The following is a 15,126-nucleotide window of genomic DNA, read 5'->3' as shown; positions in this document are numbered from 1 at the left end:
GTCTGCATCTAGGCTAGCTAAACAGCTGAAATTGCCCAGAAATACCGTATGGCGCGTTATCAAACGGTATTAGAAAATATTGACGACGATTCGGAAGCCTCAAGCCGATCGTCGGAGTCGAACTGACGACCGGAAATTGCGTGGTAAGATTTTGAAGACGATTAAGAGGAATCCTAATCTGTCGGACCGTGATTTGGTCAGAAAATTCGGTGCTGCCCATAGTACCGTGAGGAGAACTCGACTCCGGGAAGGAATCAAGTCGTATCGAGCTAGCAAACAGCCAAATCAGACCATGAAACAGAATAGTGTGGTCAAAATTCGTGCTCGGAAACTATATGACCAGGTGCTGACCAAGTTCAACGGGTGTCTTCTGATGGACGATGAAACCTGTGTCAAGGCTGACTTCGGTCAAATCCCAGGTCAAACATTTTACTTGGCAACGGCTCGGGGGGATGTTCCAGCCAAATTTAATTTTGTTTTTGCCGACAAATTTGCAAGAAAATTTATGATTTGGCCGGGCATTTGCAGCTGCGGCAAAAAAACGAAAGTTTTCGTTACGAATAAGACAAATGACATCGGAACTATACCAAAAAGAGTGTCTCCAAAAACGAATTTTGCCGTTCATTCGATCCCACGACCATCCTGTAATGTTTTGGCCAGATTTGGCAAGCTGTCATTACAGCAAAGCCGTTTAAGAATGGTATGCAGAGAAAGTGGTCCAGTTTGTTCCGAAAAACCTTAACCCACTCAACTGCCCCCAGTTCCGCCCTATTGAGAAATACTGGGCAATCATGAAGAGGAGACTCAAGGCAAAGGGAAACGTTGTCAAAGACATCAATCAGATGACGACCTGGTGGAATAAGATAGCTAAAACGATGGACGAAGAAGGTGTGCGCCGCCTACTGAGCCGTGTTACAGGAAAAATTCGAGAATTCCTTCAAAACCGTGACGAATAATTTTATCCGTATTTTTTCTTAAAAGTATGAAAAAAACGCTACATTTGTATAAAAAAAGATCTTGAATACAATAATAAATAACTGAAATACAGGCAATTGTTTTTGTTCCAATTCTATTTGAAGCAAGCTTTAGTAGTGATTCCTAAAGCGATCTCCATCAGTCGACACTAGCAGATGGTATGGATTTTTTTTTCAAATTTGGTATAATTTTTTTTTTCAAATAAACCTTATGCTGGCTACAAGGATCACACTCGGACACTTTTTTGGAAAACCTTTTAACGCTTTTTATGGAAAATCAACGAATTTCATATAACCGATTTCGTTGAAATTCGTTGATTTTCTATGAAAAGCGTGAAAAGGTTTTCCAAAAATGTGTCCGAATGTAATCTTTGTAGCCATCATAAGGTTTATTTGAAAATAAAAATTTATGTCATCGCACTGTTGTATAAAGTGTGCACGCATCATGAGTGCGCGTGTTTATTTTCTTTTACCTCTAGCACTGAATCGCACCAAAGTGCTAGAACAGAGCTATCAAATTACCTGAGGTGGATGCAGATATTTTCACAGAGGTGTTCACACCGGTAGAAGAAGCGTGGGGCACACAAATGAAAAAAAAACAATTTATCGTCCAATTTTCACTTTTCCTTGCAAGTTTTTCATAGCAAAGCCAGATCTACTCTCTATTAATTGAAGTTCACAGAAGTGCTCGCTCCTCATCTCGCGCCGGTGATCACTTGGGTGTATTTAGGCGAGAGCACGTGAGATCGATTCATGCGAAAAGAATGTGGTTTTTCTCGCACCAGCTTTTTTCTCAAAGTCTGTCTAATGGACACTGAGAAGAAGAGTGCTTTCCTTTTTGTGTGGAATGCATCCGCAGTGTAGAAATAAAACTGTATCACTCTAGTGAAATGCCATCCCTGCTACTAAATACTAAATTTTATACCATAATTTAAAGTGACGACGAAAAATGCATATGAAATCTACTAAACTGTGCCCAGAACTATTCAAATGCATAGATCTTGTTGGTTCATGGCCTTACAGGTTTCTGCTTTCCAGTTTCAGAAACACCGGAAACAGCTTACTTGGGAGCTTAAATGTAACTTATTGAAATTTTAAGAGGTTCTACAATTGTTTTTTATGTTAGATATGTTCAGAAAGATTTTTAAATATATTAAAATCTATTGAGCAACTTATCACTGATAAGTTTTACAATATTATCGAAAAAAAATCACTATAGAACAATTTTAAGTACATCTAAAACAATTGTACAGCAAATCACCAACTTACCCACGTTGCACTAGCAGTTATAGAAGCTCTGCAAAAATTTTCATATCGTCATATAAAAACAAAGTAACTAAAACAATTGTTCAACTTATCAAAAATTTTCCAAATGGCTGTCATAATTGTATCAGACTCAATAGGGGCGGGTATAGCGTGATGGGTAAGTCGATGCCTTTCATGCAGCCCCCCGGGGTTCGATTCCCAACCCCGCACATCAGGAATCAGAACAAATTGGCTCGAATGGCACGTTCCCCTTGATATTTGGAGATTTGTGCCTGACCCCGCACATAGGGTCAGAAAGTTTTTCTAGCCCGAAGAGGCGAATGACTCTAAGGTTAAAACCTCTATAATTGAAACAAAATAAATAAAAATATCGGACTCAATATATGCCTAAATGGCTCTATATCTCTAGTGAAGAAAAAAATAGTGAATTCATGCTCTCCGCAAGGACCACCTAGATATCGTCACCGTCTATCAATATTCGTGGTGGGAGGCGTAGTGTTTCTTCTCTAGAGCCTCTTCCTCTCATGTATTTTGTTTTTGATGCATTAATGGCCAGTCCGATACGCCTAGCTTCAGCTTTCAGTCCGATGTAGGTTTCCGTCATCTTCTCAAGGTTACGTGTCACAATATCAATATCGTCAGCGAAGCCAAAAAGTTGTACGGACTTTCGGAAGATCGTGCCACTCGTGTCGATTCTCGCTCTTCGAATCACACCTTCCAGGGCAATATTGAACGTACGGTTGAATAAGGGTTCCAATAGTATCTTATCTGGGTTCGATACGCGGTTGCAGAAATTGAGAAATTTCAAAGCGTAATTCAGAGACATCACAAAAATGTATGAAATGGTGTCTCCAGTAGCGTCTCGTGACAAAATTGACTAGTTGTGCACTGCTTATGTGGTATGATAGCAGATGTAACAGTCCGTTGTAAGTGAAAACTAAAGATTGAGGAATGGAGATTCGCTTGTGTTTTTCAATACAATGAGATAACGATACACTCTCGGATGGGATTTTTATTACATAAACAAATCTCAGAGCTGAACTGAGTAATTCTTTCTCTTCTTGAATCTGTGTAGTAACTCATGTGCACGGGAGAGACACCAACAAAGCGACAACAGATACTTGAAATTTTATGTCTGAAGTATATGAGATGCGTGTAAATACACGAAATTTCGGTGCGATCCAACCTGCTTTCATCGAATAAAGATTCCAAAAAAATAGTTGAATTTTGATGGGGTTGGGGTAATTCCTTGAATTCGACCGGTTGTGCAGTGCACGAGGTGCACATGAGAACGAGACGCCACAGGGTGTCTCATAATTCGATTACAGTAGTCATCGCTGAGGGAATCAAGTCTCCAGCCGATCGTCAATGGCTGGTGGGTTGGGTGATCATCCAAATGACATGGGTACTCGAGAGTGGCCGTATCCTTTTGTTTTCCTAACACCATAAACCTAACATTTAATTTAGTATAGTAACTCAGGTGAACTAAGTAATCAATCGTACTCACGGAATAAAATAGATTGCTGATAAAATAAAGTTTTATTTGACCCACTTTACTAATTATTACTTTATTTTGCACGATTCATCTAACGGCATACGACTAATTGCATCTAATTCTTTTACCGACCCGTCAACTTCCAGGGCGATCATCCTCCGGTATGGCATCGATGATGGACGAAATGGCAAAAACGTTGGCACGACGACGAGCACAAGCAGAGAAGAAGGAGGTAAGAATCCAGCCGTATTTGGAGTATAGAGAAGGAAATTTATAGGAGAAATTTTTTTCTTATCATGTAGCCGGACTCCAACGATGACCCACAGTCGACGTCACGCCAGCGAGCTTGGGAAAAATCAAGCACACTACCCCACAAACTAAGCGGTAGCAATCAGAACAACACCAACAGCAGCAGTCTGAGTGGCTCAGAGTCGCCGAAACCGTCGCGAAAACGGTTCGGTAGTGCTAGTGAAGAAACGATACTGAAGGTAATACGATGATGCTGTTGCGGAAACAATTGATATGGTCGTGGTCATGAGCTGTTTTTTTCTCTCTCTTTCCCTTTTCAGCAAATCAACGGAGACAGTTTTTCGTTACCTAGTTCGGTTGAACTGGATAACTTCAAGGAGGAGCTGATGCGGGAGATGCGCAACGAAATTGCGAAAGCGAAACAGGAGATAATAGAAGCTATCAAATCCGAGTTCAATCGGAGGTAAAAACGTTGGCCTCGAGTGGCACGCGTACTGAACATGTCAAGGCTGGATAGTAAAATTTTCAAGAACCGTAGTTGGGAAGTCGGACATGCGCTGGGGCATGTGGGATTCAAGTAGAACGTTTTAAGAACACACCAGAATTAGTCTCCCGACGACGTACGCTGTATAGTGCGTACATAGCAACGGAGGGCTCTCTTTTTTTAGTTTTCTAGACTAGATCGGACGGGTCGGGTAGCCGCGCACCCTAGCCGGATTTCACCGGTGTTTTTTTTTATTCATTTGTAAGCGATAATTCGATTTGCAGTGCAAGAACGAATGTGCTGAGGGCCGATACATGGTTAATCAATCTAAGCGTTGCATACATGCAAGTATGAGAGTACAGATTCAAACAATTGATAAATATACAACTTTAATGGAAACAACTACCGACTATTGGCAACCGGAAAATAAAACAAATAATCGAATAAAATACGCTCATGATCAGCAGAGATTGGAGTGAACCAAAGCTACCGTTGGTAAACAGACACCCGAAGCGATTTCGAAGAAAAAACATTTTCATGTACAGGTAGGCTTCGTTTTTTTTCAGGATGAATTATTTGGTCATCGGTCGAATCTGAGTTCTGGTTTCTATCAATCAAAAACTTTTTTTTTTTGAATTTCGGTTCTCCGTGTGATAGAATTGGTCGGTCTTATATTGTAAATCAATTGCATACAATTCTGTAGAGTAGTGATTCCGACCCTTTTGTTTACCGCGTAGTGCGGAAAATAGCAGTAAAATATTACCCGTAATTCAGCAAAACCGATTGTACACGATAGAAACACTTGATTAAGATGTTATTCCTTTTTTTCTGTACAATTCTCCAGCTTTCAGTGGTACACTCGCCATAAGGTTCCGTAGGTTCATGTTAGTTTCGAAGAGTTTCCGCTTTACTAGACACCGGTACTTCTCTATTGGGGGAAGTTTTGGACAGTTTGGTGGATTGACAGTTTTTAGCACGTATTTGCCCTCTTGTACCTTATACCCAAGTAGCAAACAAAACATGTTAAAATTGACATGTTTCGAAATTGCTACAGAACATGTTTTTTTTAAATATTTTAGTCGTTTGGCATTGAATGTAAAAATCGTTTGATTATGTTCCAAATAGGTTTTTTACCTGACTGTATAAAATGGTTAATTGAGCAATTTCACATCCAAATTTCTCGCAACAAATATGAATTTTAACATTTCTTTACGTTTCGTCTTAGACTCGCCAGTGCAGAGCAGTTCAAATTGAACTGCTTACTGCAAACCTCGGCAGTTCGATGTAAAGGTAGCGCAATTTGCGAAACACTTCTCAATTGCGCCGAAGCGCAATGTCTAATCTGACGTCTTGGCGGAAAACGCATTTGGTGACTTTACTGGCCGACCACAGTTTTTGGTAATTTGGGGGTTTTGATTAAAACCCATTTTTGTGCTACAGGCGCACATAACCGATTTCAACATTTCTTTATGTCGTTTCGTCTTAGACTCGTCAGTGCAGAGCAGTTCAAATTGAACTGTTTAATGCAATACATATGACTTCTGTGAAACATATCAAACGAAGAACTTGTTGCACATCATACAAGCAAAGTGCGCTTTTCCGGTCACACAATCGTTACGAGAAGAATTAAAAAATATAATACAAGAACTATGCTCACTACTTGAGTACCATTCCAGGACGGATTTTGCATTGTGCCAAGAGTGAGAGAGTGTGGCTTCTGATGAATGATTGCAATCCCTTACGTAGATATTTTTTCACGTACACATCCTTATCGATAGTACCGATAGAAACTAAACATTCAAATTTTCGACCACAGTTACATATGGCCTGCCAAATCAAATAATTCTTGCGGTAAAAAGAACCAGATCCAGAGCTGCTTAAAGTCGTCGAATCCGTGCTTTTGCCACCAAATTTTCAAAAGGACCTAAATTCAATTGACTTTGTATCATTTCTCTTTCGAATATATCGACAGGTCACATAAACCAATGCGACTATCGCTTTGTTTACTTTCTCTTCTGCTAAGGGCGGGTTGGGTCTAACACTTTTTAAAAATCATTAAGTTTTTTTCTTTGTATTTTCTTATAGTAAAAAATTTCAAGAATATTCTGTGAAATTTTCAAAACTATCGGAACAAAACTCTGCAAGTTATGGGCCTTTATCTTTGATTATCTTACACTGCGAAGAAGAAAGAACTCGGCACACAGGCCCAAGATTTCTGCTTCTATTGACTTAAGAACTTGACAATACAATCTTGAAATGTTTCATTATTACAAAATACAAAAGGAAAAATATGTTTTTTTAGAATGTTAGAGCCTACGGGCTCCCTAGAGTAATAAATAAATTTTACAGACATAAAACTTTAAACGCGTTTTTCTCGAAAGCAGGTTTCGAAAGTCTGTGTTTATCGTCATTCAAAAAGTAGTGCATAATTTTTTTTCTAATTTTGCACACACTTTCTACATGTAAAATATCAGACCCCAAAGCTTTCCTTTTTTTTGTTTGTTACTTTGGGGAAATTTTACAGCTACAAAAAGGCGTATTTTTTCGTGAAAAATCGTACTTTTAACTTTAAACAACCACCAAAAATTCAAAAAAGAATTAAAAAGAATTAAACAGAAACGTTGGAGTCTAGAAAAACATTTACTCTATCTACACTGCTTCGATTTGGTAACTTCTGATTAGTCTGCGCTGAGATACAGTGGACACCGCAAATCATGACTTTTAGGAAGTGTTCTGAAAATACCTCTTTCTCAATTTCTCGAGTTATTCCTCAATATTTTTCCACAAATACATCATTTTGACCCTACCCCCTTAAATTAAAAACTCCTTAATTCTCACGTTTTCTTGCAGAATATTCGTGTAGAATGGAAACCAATATTTCTTTTTTTTTAACAGTACCAGATATGTAACCAACTTTTCTATAATAACAAAGATTTTGCCGACAGAGAAAGTAAAAAAAGAGAATCTGCTAATTGATTTTGAGACCCTTTTGAAATGTTTACGTCGATATGCGCCTTATTTATTCCAAATGTTCGTATGTTGTATTGTTAGTAAAAAAGAAAGTATTAGCTTTTATTCCACACGAATATTCTGCAAGTAAACGTGAAAACTAAGGAGTTATTAACAGAAAAGAATGTAAACAAAGAGAAATTCTCGTTCCTCTAGTCAGTAAAAATAAATTTCTTTTCAATTTGCCGTTGAATAATGGGGTCGAAGTTTTTAGAGACCGCTGTTCGTCGTGCTGCAAAGTACGTTTTTGTGGGGTGTTCGTTCGACTCCCTGTGAAGGTCATGGTAAAATGTCTGTCCTACAGAGAATAGAAACGCTTCATTTATTCTATATTTTCGAAGTACACCTGCTTCAGCGGAGTAAGATTCGTCGTTAAACATGCAAAATTCAAAAAAATATTCTGCACTCATGAGTGTCGGCCATCCGACGAGATTAATTCGAAATATAGCGAAAAAAATGACAATAAACCGTTTCTACAGTGAGGAATGTTTTCTTGAGGTTTTGCGGCCTAGAAGCTTCAAAGTAAGCATCACGTTGGAACTTGAAGAGTATTGAGGAAGAAATCAAAAACTCGAGGATTCGAATATCGTAAAAATACGGTGTCAGGCTTAGTGCCATCGAGAACATTCTTATGCGAACAGATAAACTGATGATTTGGCAAGGCATTTGTAGCTGCGTATCCAACACCAACACGCTAAATAAATGATGTTGTGCTGGCGCTAAACATCTGAAGTTGCACACAATAATCTAATGACAATGCAAACTTCACAGTTGGCGGGAACAACGATAATCGCAGATATTGCTTACTGTACGCACTGATAGGCAAATGACTACTGAAGCGCCTGAAATAGCTGTTTGATAAGTGCACGTATTTTCTGAATAGACCACGTGGTCTGGTCATGGCTAACTACGTTACTATCAGTGTGAAATAGTTTGATTCGAAAGGTCTATCGGTTGTCTGTCATACCAACAAACCTAACCTACCACAGCATAAAACAGCCGTTTACAGAAGACTTCAAATAAAACTAAACTTTTAAGAGTGCGATGAACACACTGAAGTCCATAATCTGCTACTTTTTTACTAAGCGTCTAGAAGAAAAGAAACACTAAATAGTCGACGATGAAAAAGTTAGTTAAAGTCGGTTACAATAATCTCGTCATAGCATATGTATTAAAATTTAGAACGCGTTCCACGGAGGCGTGAAGGATAGGAGACGAAAAAGAGTAAGAGCAAAATCATCACTTCAACTAACGTTCGTATTTCATTCATAAAAAAAGTAAGAACAAAAAATATTTGCAAACCTGGAAAAGAAAAATCGACATTTACATCTAATCCTAAAACAAAGTATCTAGTTGTACGGCGTAACCATAAAACAGGTAGGCTAACGAAAAAACATGAAAAGTAAAACGACAAAAAAACCCACATAACCTGGGATCGCGGTGACTAAACGGTGTTCTATTGTTTAATTTCTATTTTTGAGACGTATATTTCCGTACCAATTTGCATACCGTAACAAGTGTAACGAGTGTAATTGTTGTTGATCGGTACCGATCGAATGAAGCCCATTTAATATTTTGAAACCATACCCTAAAGTTGTTAGTTGGAAGCTTGAATCGAAACTGTTAAATGATCGAAACGGGGTGAAGGAAAAGAACGCATAATAATAAATACCAAAACACAGCCATTTTTACACTAAACAAAATGAAACTATCGATAATCGAACGGCTATTATCTAAACTAAGCAAGGAGCATAACAGTAAATTTATATTCCAAAACGAAAACACACACACACATTCATTGTAACGAGTCACTCCCATACATTATAGAAAGAATACAGACAGAAGAAAAGCCTCTGTCGTGTTGGTAAAGGAACGAACTGTAGAGCAAAAGCCAACCAATGCATTTAGTATATGCATATGATTACACTAATATTAGCAACCGGCTAGATGGAAAGTTAGTATCGAAACGAAAATTTAGATGGAAAATGATGACTTCGTAAGGATGAAAAGGGTTTGAAAGAATGTAAAACTTCTTACGATGTAGATACTTTTACGTTAATTTGCTTGGTTCAGTAGTTTACAGGTTCAGTTATTCGCTAGTTGTAGAATGCAAAAGCATGACGTCTTCGTGCCCCTGTAATACAACAACAGAAAGCGTACTTCCAATAATCACCAAGTTGATTTCTCAATTGAGTTGCCAATGTTTTTAACTCCAACCAGGAAGAATAATCTCATACCATTTGTCTTGTACACCATACTCCAAACACTTTTATTTTTACATTTCGACCTTTTTGTATTAGTAACGAGATACTAAGGCCCCACGACTTTCTCCCGAAAACCATTCCCCAACATTTAAAATAATGAAGGATTCTTCTCAGAAAGTATCATTATTTATAAAACTACATTCACGAAAAAATAATTACTAGAAAACAATCTAGTAGACCTAGAAACTTTAGGTCTCGATACTTACAGTATCGCAACCCATTACTACGGAATATTTGTTTTATTTCAATTATAGAGGCTTTAACCTTAAGGTCATTTGCCACTTCGGGTCAAAAAAAACTTTCTAACCCTATGTGCGGGGTTGAGAATCAATCCCAGGTGGGCTGAGTAAAAGGCATCGACTAACCCATCACGCTATACCCGTCACCGATGGAACATTTTTTGACGTGAATACGTCTTACTTTACTATGGGGCGCCTTTCCAAAATTTACCCTCTGGAAGAGTGGTTTTTATCGTAAATATTTCTGTGTTTTATTCAACGTATCATCATAATTTTTTTACACGTCATCGGAGATATGATCAGCAATTTGGGATAAAATTTTCGGTAATATAACCGAAAATAACACGAAATTAAAATTTCATATAAGTGAAAAAGGTAAAAATTTGATGCTTCTTTTATTCTAGTCTGCGTAGTTGTTTTATTCAGTTCGGATCGGAATCTAGGTCATGGATCCAATTCTAGAGTTCAGTTCTGAAATTTGGTTTCAAAATCCAAGACCAGATTTTATTTTTCATTTTCATAATCCAGATCTATTATTCAGTTCCTCGTCGGGAATCCAGGACCAGAATTGAAATCTAGAACATAGATCAGGATCTTGGTTCTAGACATAGACTTTGGAGTTAAAATTTGGAAAAGAAATTTTTGGACTTGAATATGAATTTTGAAATAGAATTCTGGATTTGAGATTGAGGTTCAGACCAGAATACAATTGCAAAACTCCTATCCAGAATTCAGACTTATAATTCAAGTTCAGACTTCGGAAATTGAGTTCTGAATCTTAAGTTCTGGAACTGTAGCCCGAAAATCTGGATCAAACTCAGATCTAAAACTCAGCTTTATTTCCAGAATTCTTTTCTAAAATGCTTTCCAGAACCAGGTGTCAGTTAGAGAATGCTGGTTTAGAATTAGGATCCAAAACTCACAATTCTAAAGCATGCTTCATTTAAAATTGGAACAAACTTTTGCTCATATTGTGGCGCTCCTGGTGGACGTCGTGTCAGGGATTTTGCCAGCTTCCCGTATGATTTTTGACATTCCGCAAATCAACATGGAAGCCGAAAGAAGGGAAAAAATTGTGCACAATTATTTGGAAAATCCATTGTGGTCTGCATCTAGGCTAGCTAAACAGCTGAAATTGCCCAGAAATACCGTATGGCGCGTTATCAAACGGTATAAGGAAACATTGACGACGATTCGTAAGCCTCAAGCCAATCGTCGGAGTGGAACTGTCGACCGGAAACTGCGTGGTAAGATTTTGAAGACGATTAAGAGGAATCCTAATTTGTCGGACCTGCCTATAGTACCGTGCCTATAGCTAGCAAACAGCCAAATCGGGTCAAAAAACAGAATAGTGTGGTCAAAATTCATGCTCGGAAACTATATGACCAAATGCTGACCAAGTTCGACGGATGTCTTCTGATGGACGATGAAATCTTTGTCAAGGCTGACTTCGGCAAATCCCAGGTCAAAAATTTTACTTGGCAACGGCTCGGGGGATGTTCCAGCCAAATTGAAATTCTTTTTTTCCGACAAATTTGCAAGAAAATTTATGATTTGGCAGGGCATTTGCAGCTGTGGCAAAAAAAAACGAAAGTTTTCGTTACAAATAAGACAATGATATCGGAACTATACCAAAAAGAGTGTCTCCAAAAACGAATTTTACCGTTCATTCGATCCCACGACCATCCCATAATGTGTTGGCCAGATTTGGCAAGCTGTCATTACAGCAAAGTCGTTCAAGAAAGGGGTCCAGTTTGTTCCGAAAAACCTTAACCCACCCAACTGTCCCCAGTTCCGCCCTATTGAGAAATACTGGGCAATCATGAAGAGGAGACTCAAGGCAAAGGGAAAGATTGTCAAAGATATCAATCAGATGACGACCTGGTGGAATAAGATAGCTAAAACGATGGACGAAGAAGGTGTGCGCCGCCTAATGAGCCGTGTTACAGGAAAAATTCGAGAATTTCTTCGGAACCGTGACGAATAATTTTATCCGTAATTTTTCTTAAAAGTATGAAGAAAACACCACATTTGTATAAAAAAGATTTTGAATTCAATAATAAATAACTGAAATACAGGCAATTGTCTTTGTTCTAATTCTATCTGAAGCAAGCTTTAGAAGTGTAACTGAATTCAGAGACTAGATTTTGAAGATTTCTGAACTATATTCCGGATCTGGATTATACAACTTAGTTTCGAAGCTAAATTCTGGATCCGATTTTGAAAATTATCTCGAATTCAGTTACAGATTCAGAATTCAATTCTTGAACTTAGTTTCAGAATTCAGTGCCAGAGTCTAGCATCTAAATTGAGATTCAGAATTTAGGTCCAGAATTCATTTTATTCGTATTCATGCCATCCGGTTATGTTTCTGACATAACCCACCTCTCGTTTTTTTCTTCGACTTCGGCGAAGCGCCAAGCTCGCGCATGTATTGGTATGACGTGGACTAGCCGTCGATGAAATTCGTTCTCGACTATCTCGCTTCGCTTCACAGGTGCACTGAAAGAGAGTGCAATGAGAGAAACCAGGCTCATAAAGGCCATGTTCACTGAGGATTCAATCATTTCAATTTCTCACACTTCGAGTATACAGTTTTCCGAGTTCCTAGAATTTGTGTTCTTGGGAATCAGCACCATTTAGGCAATGATTTTCTGGGAAAATTATTCTGGGGAATGATTTTCGAGAAAACGTAACAGTATCGATCCGACAGACATAATTGACTGAGAAACAGACACATAGACACAGTCACGCAAACTTCTACTGAATCATACGAGTATGTCTCTTTTTTCTACCCACACTTCTTGAATAGATTCCGGAAGCAATGTCAGTCAACAGAGATTTATTACCATACACAGGGTACATGTACAGTTTCATCGACCACATTTCGGGGTGACTTGATAGCAGAGCAGTTACACGGATTGCAAAAAATGTTTCCATAAGTTTTCATTCTCGTTTGCTTCATTCATTTGACTTTTAAAATCTGTTTCTAATTGGCATCGGTAAAAACAACAAACTACTGCTTTTCATTTACTCTTTGATGAAGTCCTGATAAACTATCCTCACACGCGCATTTGATACAACTCTGCTATAGCATTCGATATAACCAAGATCTCTCATCGGCTTGGTTCAATAATTATTTATTTGTGATTTAGGAAATGTGTCCAAAACAAACGCTACTGTACAGAAATAATATATTCATACTTCTTTTGCGTTTACTTTAAGTATTTCTTTGTAATGTTACGAAAATTTATAGGAACCATTTTACCGAATTGGAGTACACTAATTCTAAGCGCTTCTGAGTGTACATGTAAAAATGTTCTGAAGGTAGATTATCATATGAAAACAAAATCTACATTCTTTCGATGATGGGAAGCAGTGTAACGCGTAAAGATCGGGAATGCAAATCTTACAAAATAACTCAGTATTATCTAGTGATAAAGTTCCCGTGTCACTCGAAGTCATTGTACTCACAGCAGAAAAAAGCAAAACATTTCCTACATCACACAGATACACAGAGACAAAGTACGACGAAAGATTGCATTTCCCTTTCATAGGGCTAGGATGTTGGTGAACTGCATTCTCAAAGAGTGGAACCGATTATTTTATCGAACTGAAGTTGGCCATGTATCAAAACTACCTTCGTTATAGTTTTGTGTAGAATATAAAATTTAAGACGCTCACATTTACTGATTATTGCTTACTACTAAACTAACTTATTCGCGCCTGCTTCAATTGTCTAAACGAACGGTTTATCGACAAAAGAAAAAACCAAATCTACTTAGTCATTTTGTTTGAAACTCTATACTCAATGCTAAATAAGTTCGAATCCTAGTTTTGATCGCTTTGATTGCGTATGCTCATGTTTATTCTGGTAGCGTGTTACGTTCTTTTAAGTTGCAAGTTTAGTGTTCAAGTAGTGTATGTATATGACAAGAGGAAAGTATACAAAATTTTATCATAAAAAAACTAATTTACTTAGAAGCTTCCTGAAGATACAAACACAGAAAATTAAAAATAACAAAGAAAAAAAATTGTGCTTCGAAAGAAGAAAAAGAACGTTTTACTCCAACTAGAGTTGGACATTGAAGCAAGATCAAAAAAGTAAAATTCCGATTCGGATGACAGATGTAAAGTAGAACACGGAATAAAATGAAAACATAAACGTATATCTCTTATATAATTTTGTGATTTTATTTTTACTATTTTATTTACATTATACACATACAAGACAAGAAAATTGAAAGATAGAGAATAAATATATAAAGTTTACTAACGGACAACTATGAGCAGTGAAACGAAACGTGTGGAAGAATTCAACCGCGAGCGATTGCCTCGAGCGCAACAGCAATTGTTACTAGACGGACAGCGAGAACCACGTAAAATAGAAATCACACACACACACACACACACACACACACACACACACACACACACACACACACACACACACACAGTCACACATACACGAGAACAACACGTGAAAAGGAAACATAAATAGATATCCTAAATTTTATAAAAATTAACGATAAAAATACTGCGATTAATAAAAAATAATAAAGAAAAATTGAATCGATATCGTGTAGGCGTCTACGAATTATTCGATCTGTTTGAAGAAGCTCTAACTTGCTGGATCAAAAAAGTTCGATTTGTTGCATTATTAAATAGCCTCCAACAAGGAAAAAGAACAGACGAAACGTATAGTACAAATGAGATTCGCGGAAAAATTATTATTCAAATTACTATTGTACTTTTTTGATTTCAGCCTGGTGTTTCACATGCAGGATAGTTTAATTTGCAAAAGTGACTTCCTCAGATAGGAAAAATTTTATGTTCGAGTCCTGTCTTTGTGATAATATTCCTCACGAATTTAATTTCTGCTATACATTTCCTCTTCAATTCTATTCCAATCTTTTATTTTCATAGTTTTTTTATTCGGCTCCTTTGCACTTAAGTTTAACGCGGCCGTTCCTTGGAGGAGAGGTGCTTTCGCTGTTATCTAGCGAATGAAGTGGTTCGCATCAAATCCAAATCCGATTAATCCTGCCCCAGCAGGGCTTCGGGCATACGCCCAAGTGACAGGTGCTACCCAAACCGGTGGCATGTATTCAATGGATCAACTAGCCTTCCTTTTCCTAGAGTTGGA

The 15,126-nt window shown here is 37.7% G+C and overlaps 1 protein-coding gene across 4 annotated transcripts in view; it reads left to right on the top strand.

Moving 5' to 3' along the window:
• Positions 1-14,556, top strand: part of LOC131439028 (protein enabled) — an 89,415-nt gene extending 74,859 nt beyond the window's left edge. For all 4 annotated transcript variants that reach the window (XM_058609525.1, XM_058609524.1, XM_058609523.1 and 1 more), the window contains exons 8-10: positions 3,882-3,967; positions 4,038-4,223; positions 4,305-14,556. In XM_058609525.1, coding sequence (XP_058465508.1) covers positions 3,882-3,967; positions 4,038-4,223; positions 4,305-4,451 — 419 coding nt within the window. In that variant the 3' untranslated portion in view covers positions 4,452-14,556. The remainder of the gene's footprint in view (positions 1-3,881; positions 3,968-4,037; positions 4,224-4,304) is intronic.
• Positions 14,557-15,126: the final 570 nt, after the last annotated feature.

This window comes from Malaya genurostris, chromosome 3 (genome assembly GCF_030247185.1).
Source record: "Malaya genurostris strain Urasoe2022 chromosome 3, Malgen_1.1, whole genome shotgun sequence".
In the NCBI taxonomy this organism is placed as follows: Eukaryota; Metazoa; Arthropoda; class Insecta; order Diptera; family Culicidae; genus Malaya; species Malaya genurostris.
The sequence above is the reverse complement of the archived record's forward strand: the minus strand, read 5'-3'. Positions and strand labels throughout refer to the sequence as shown.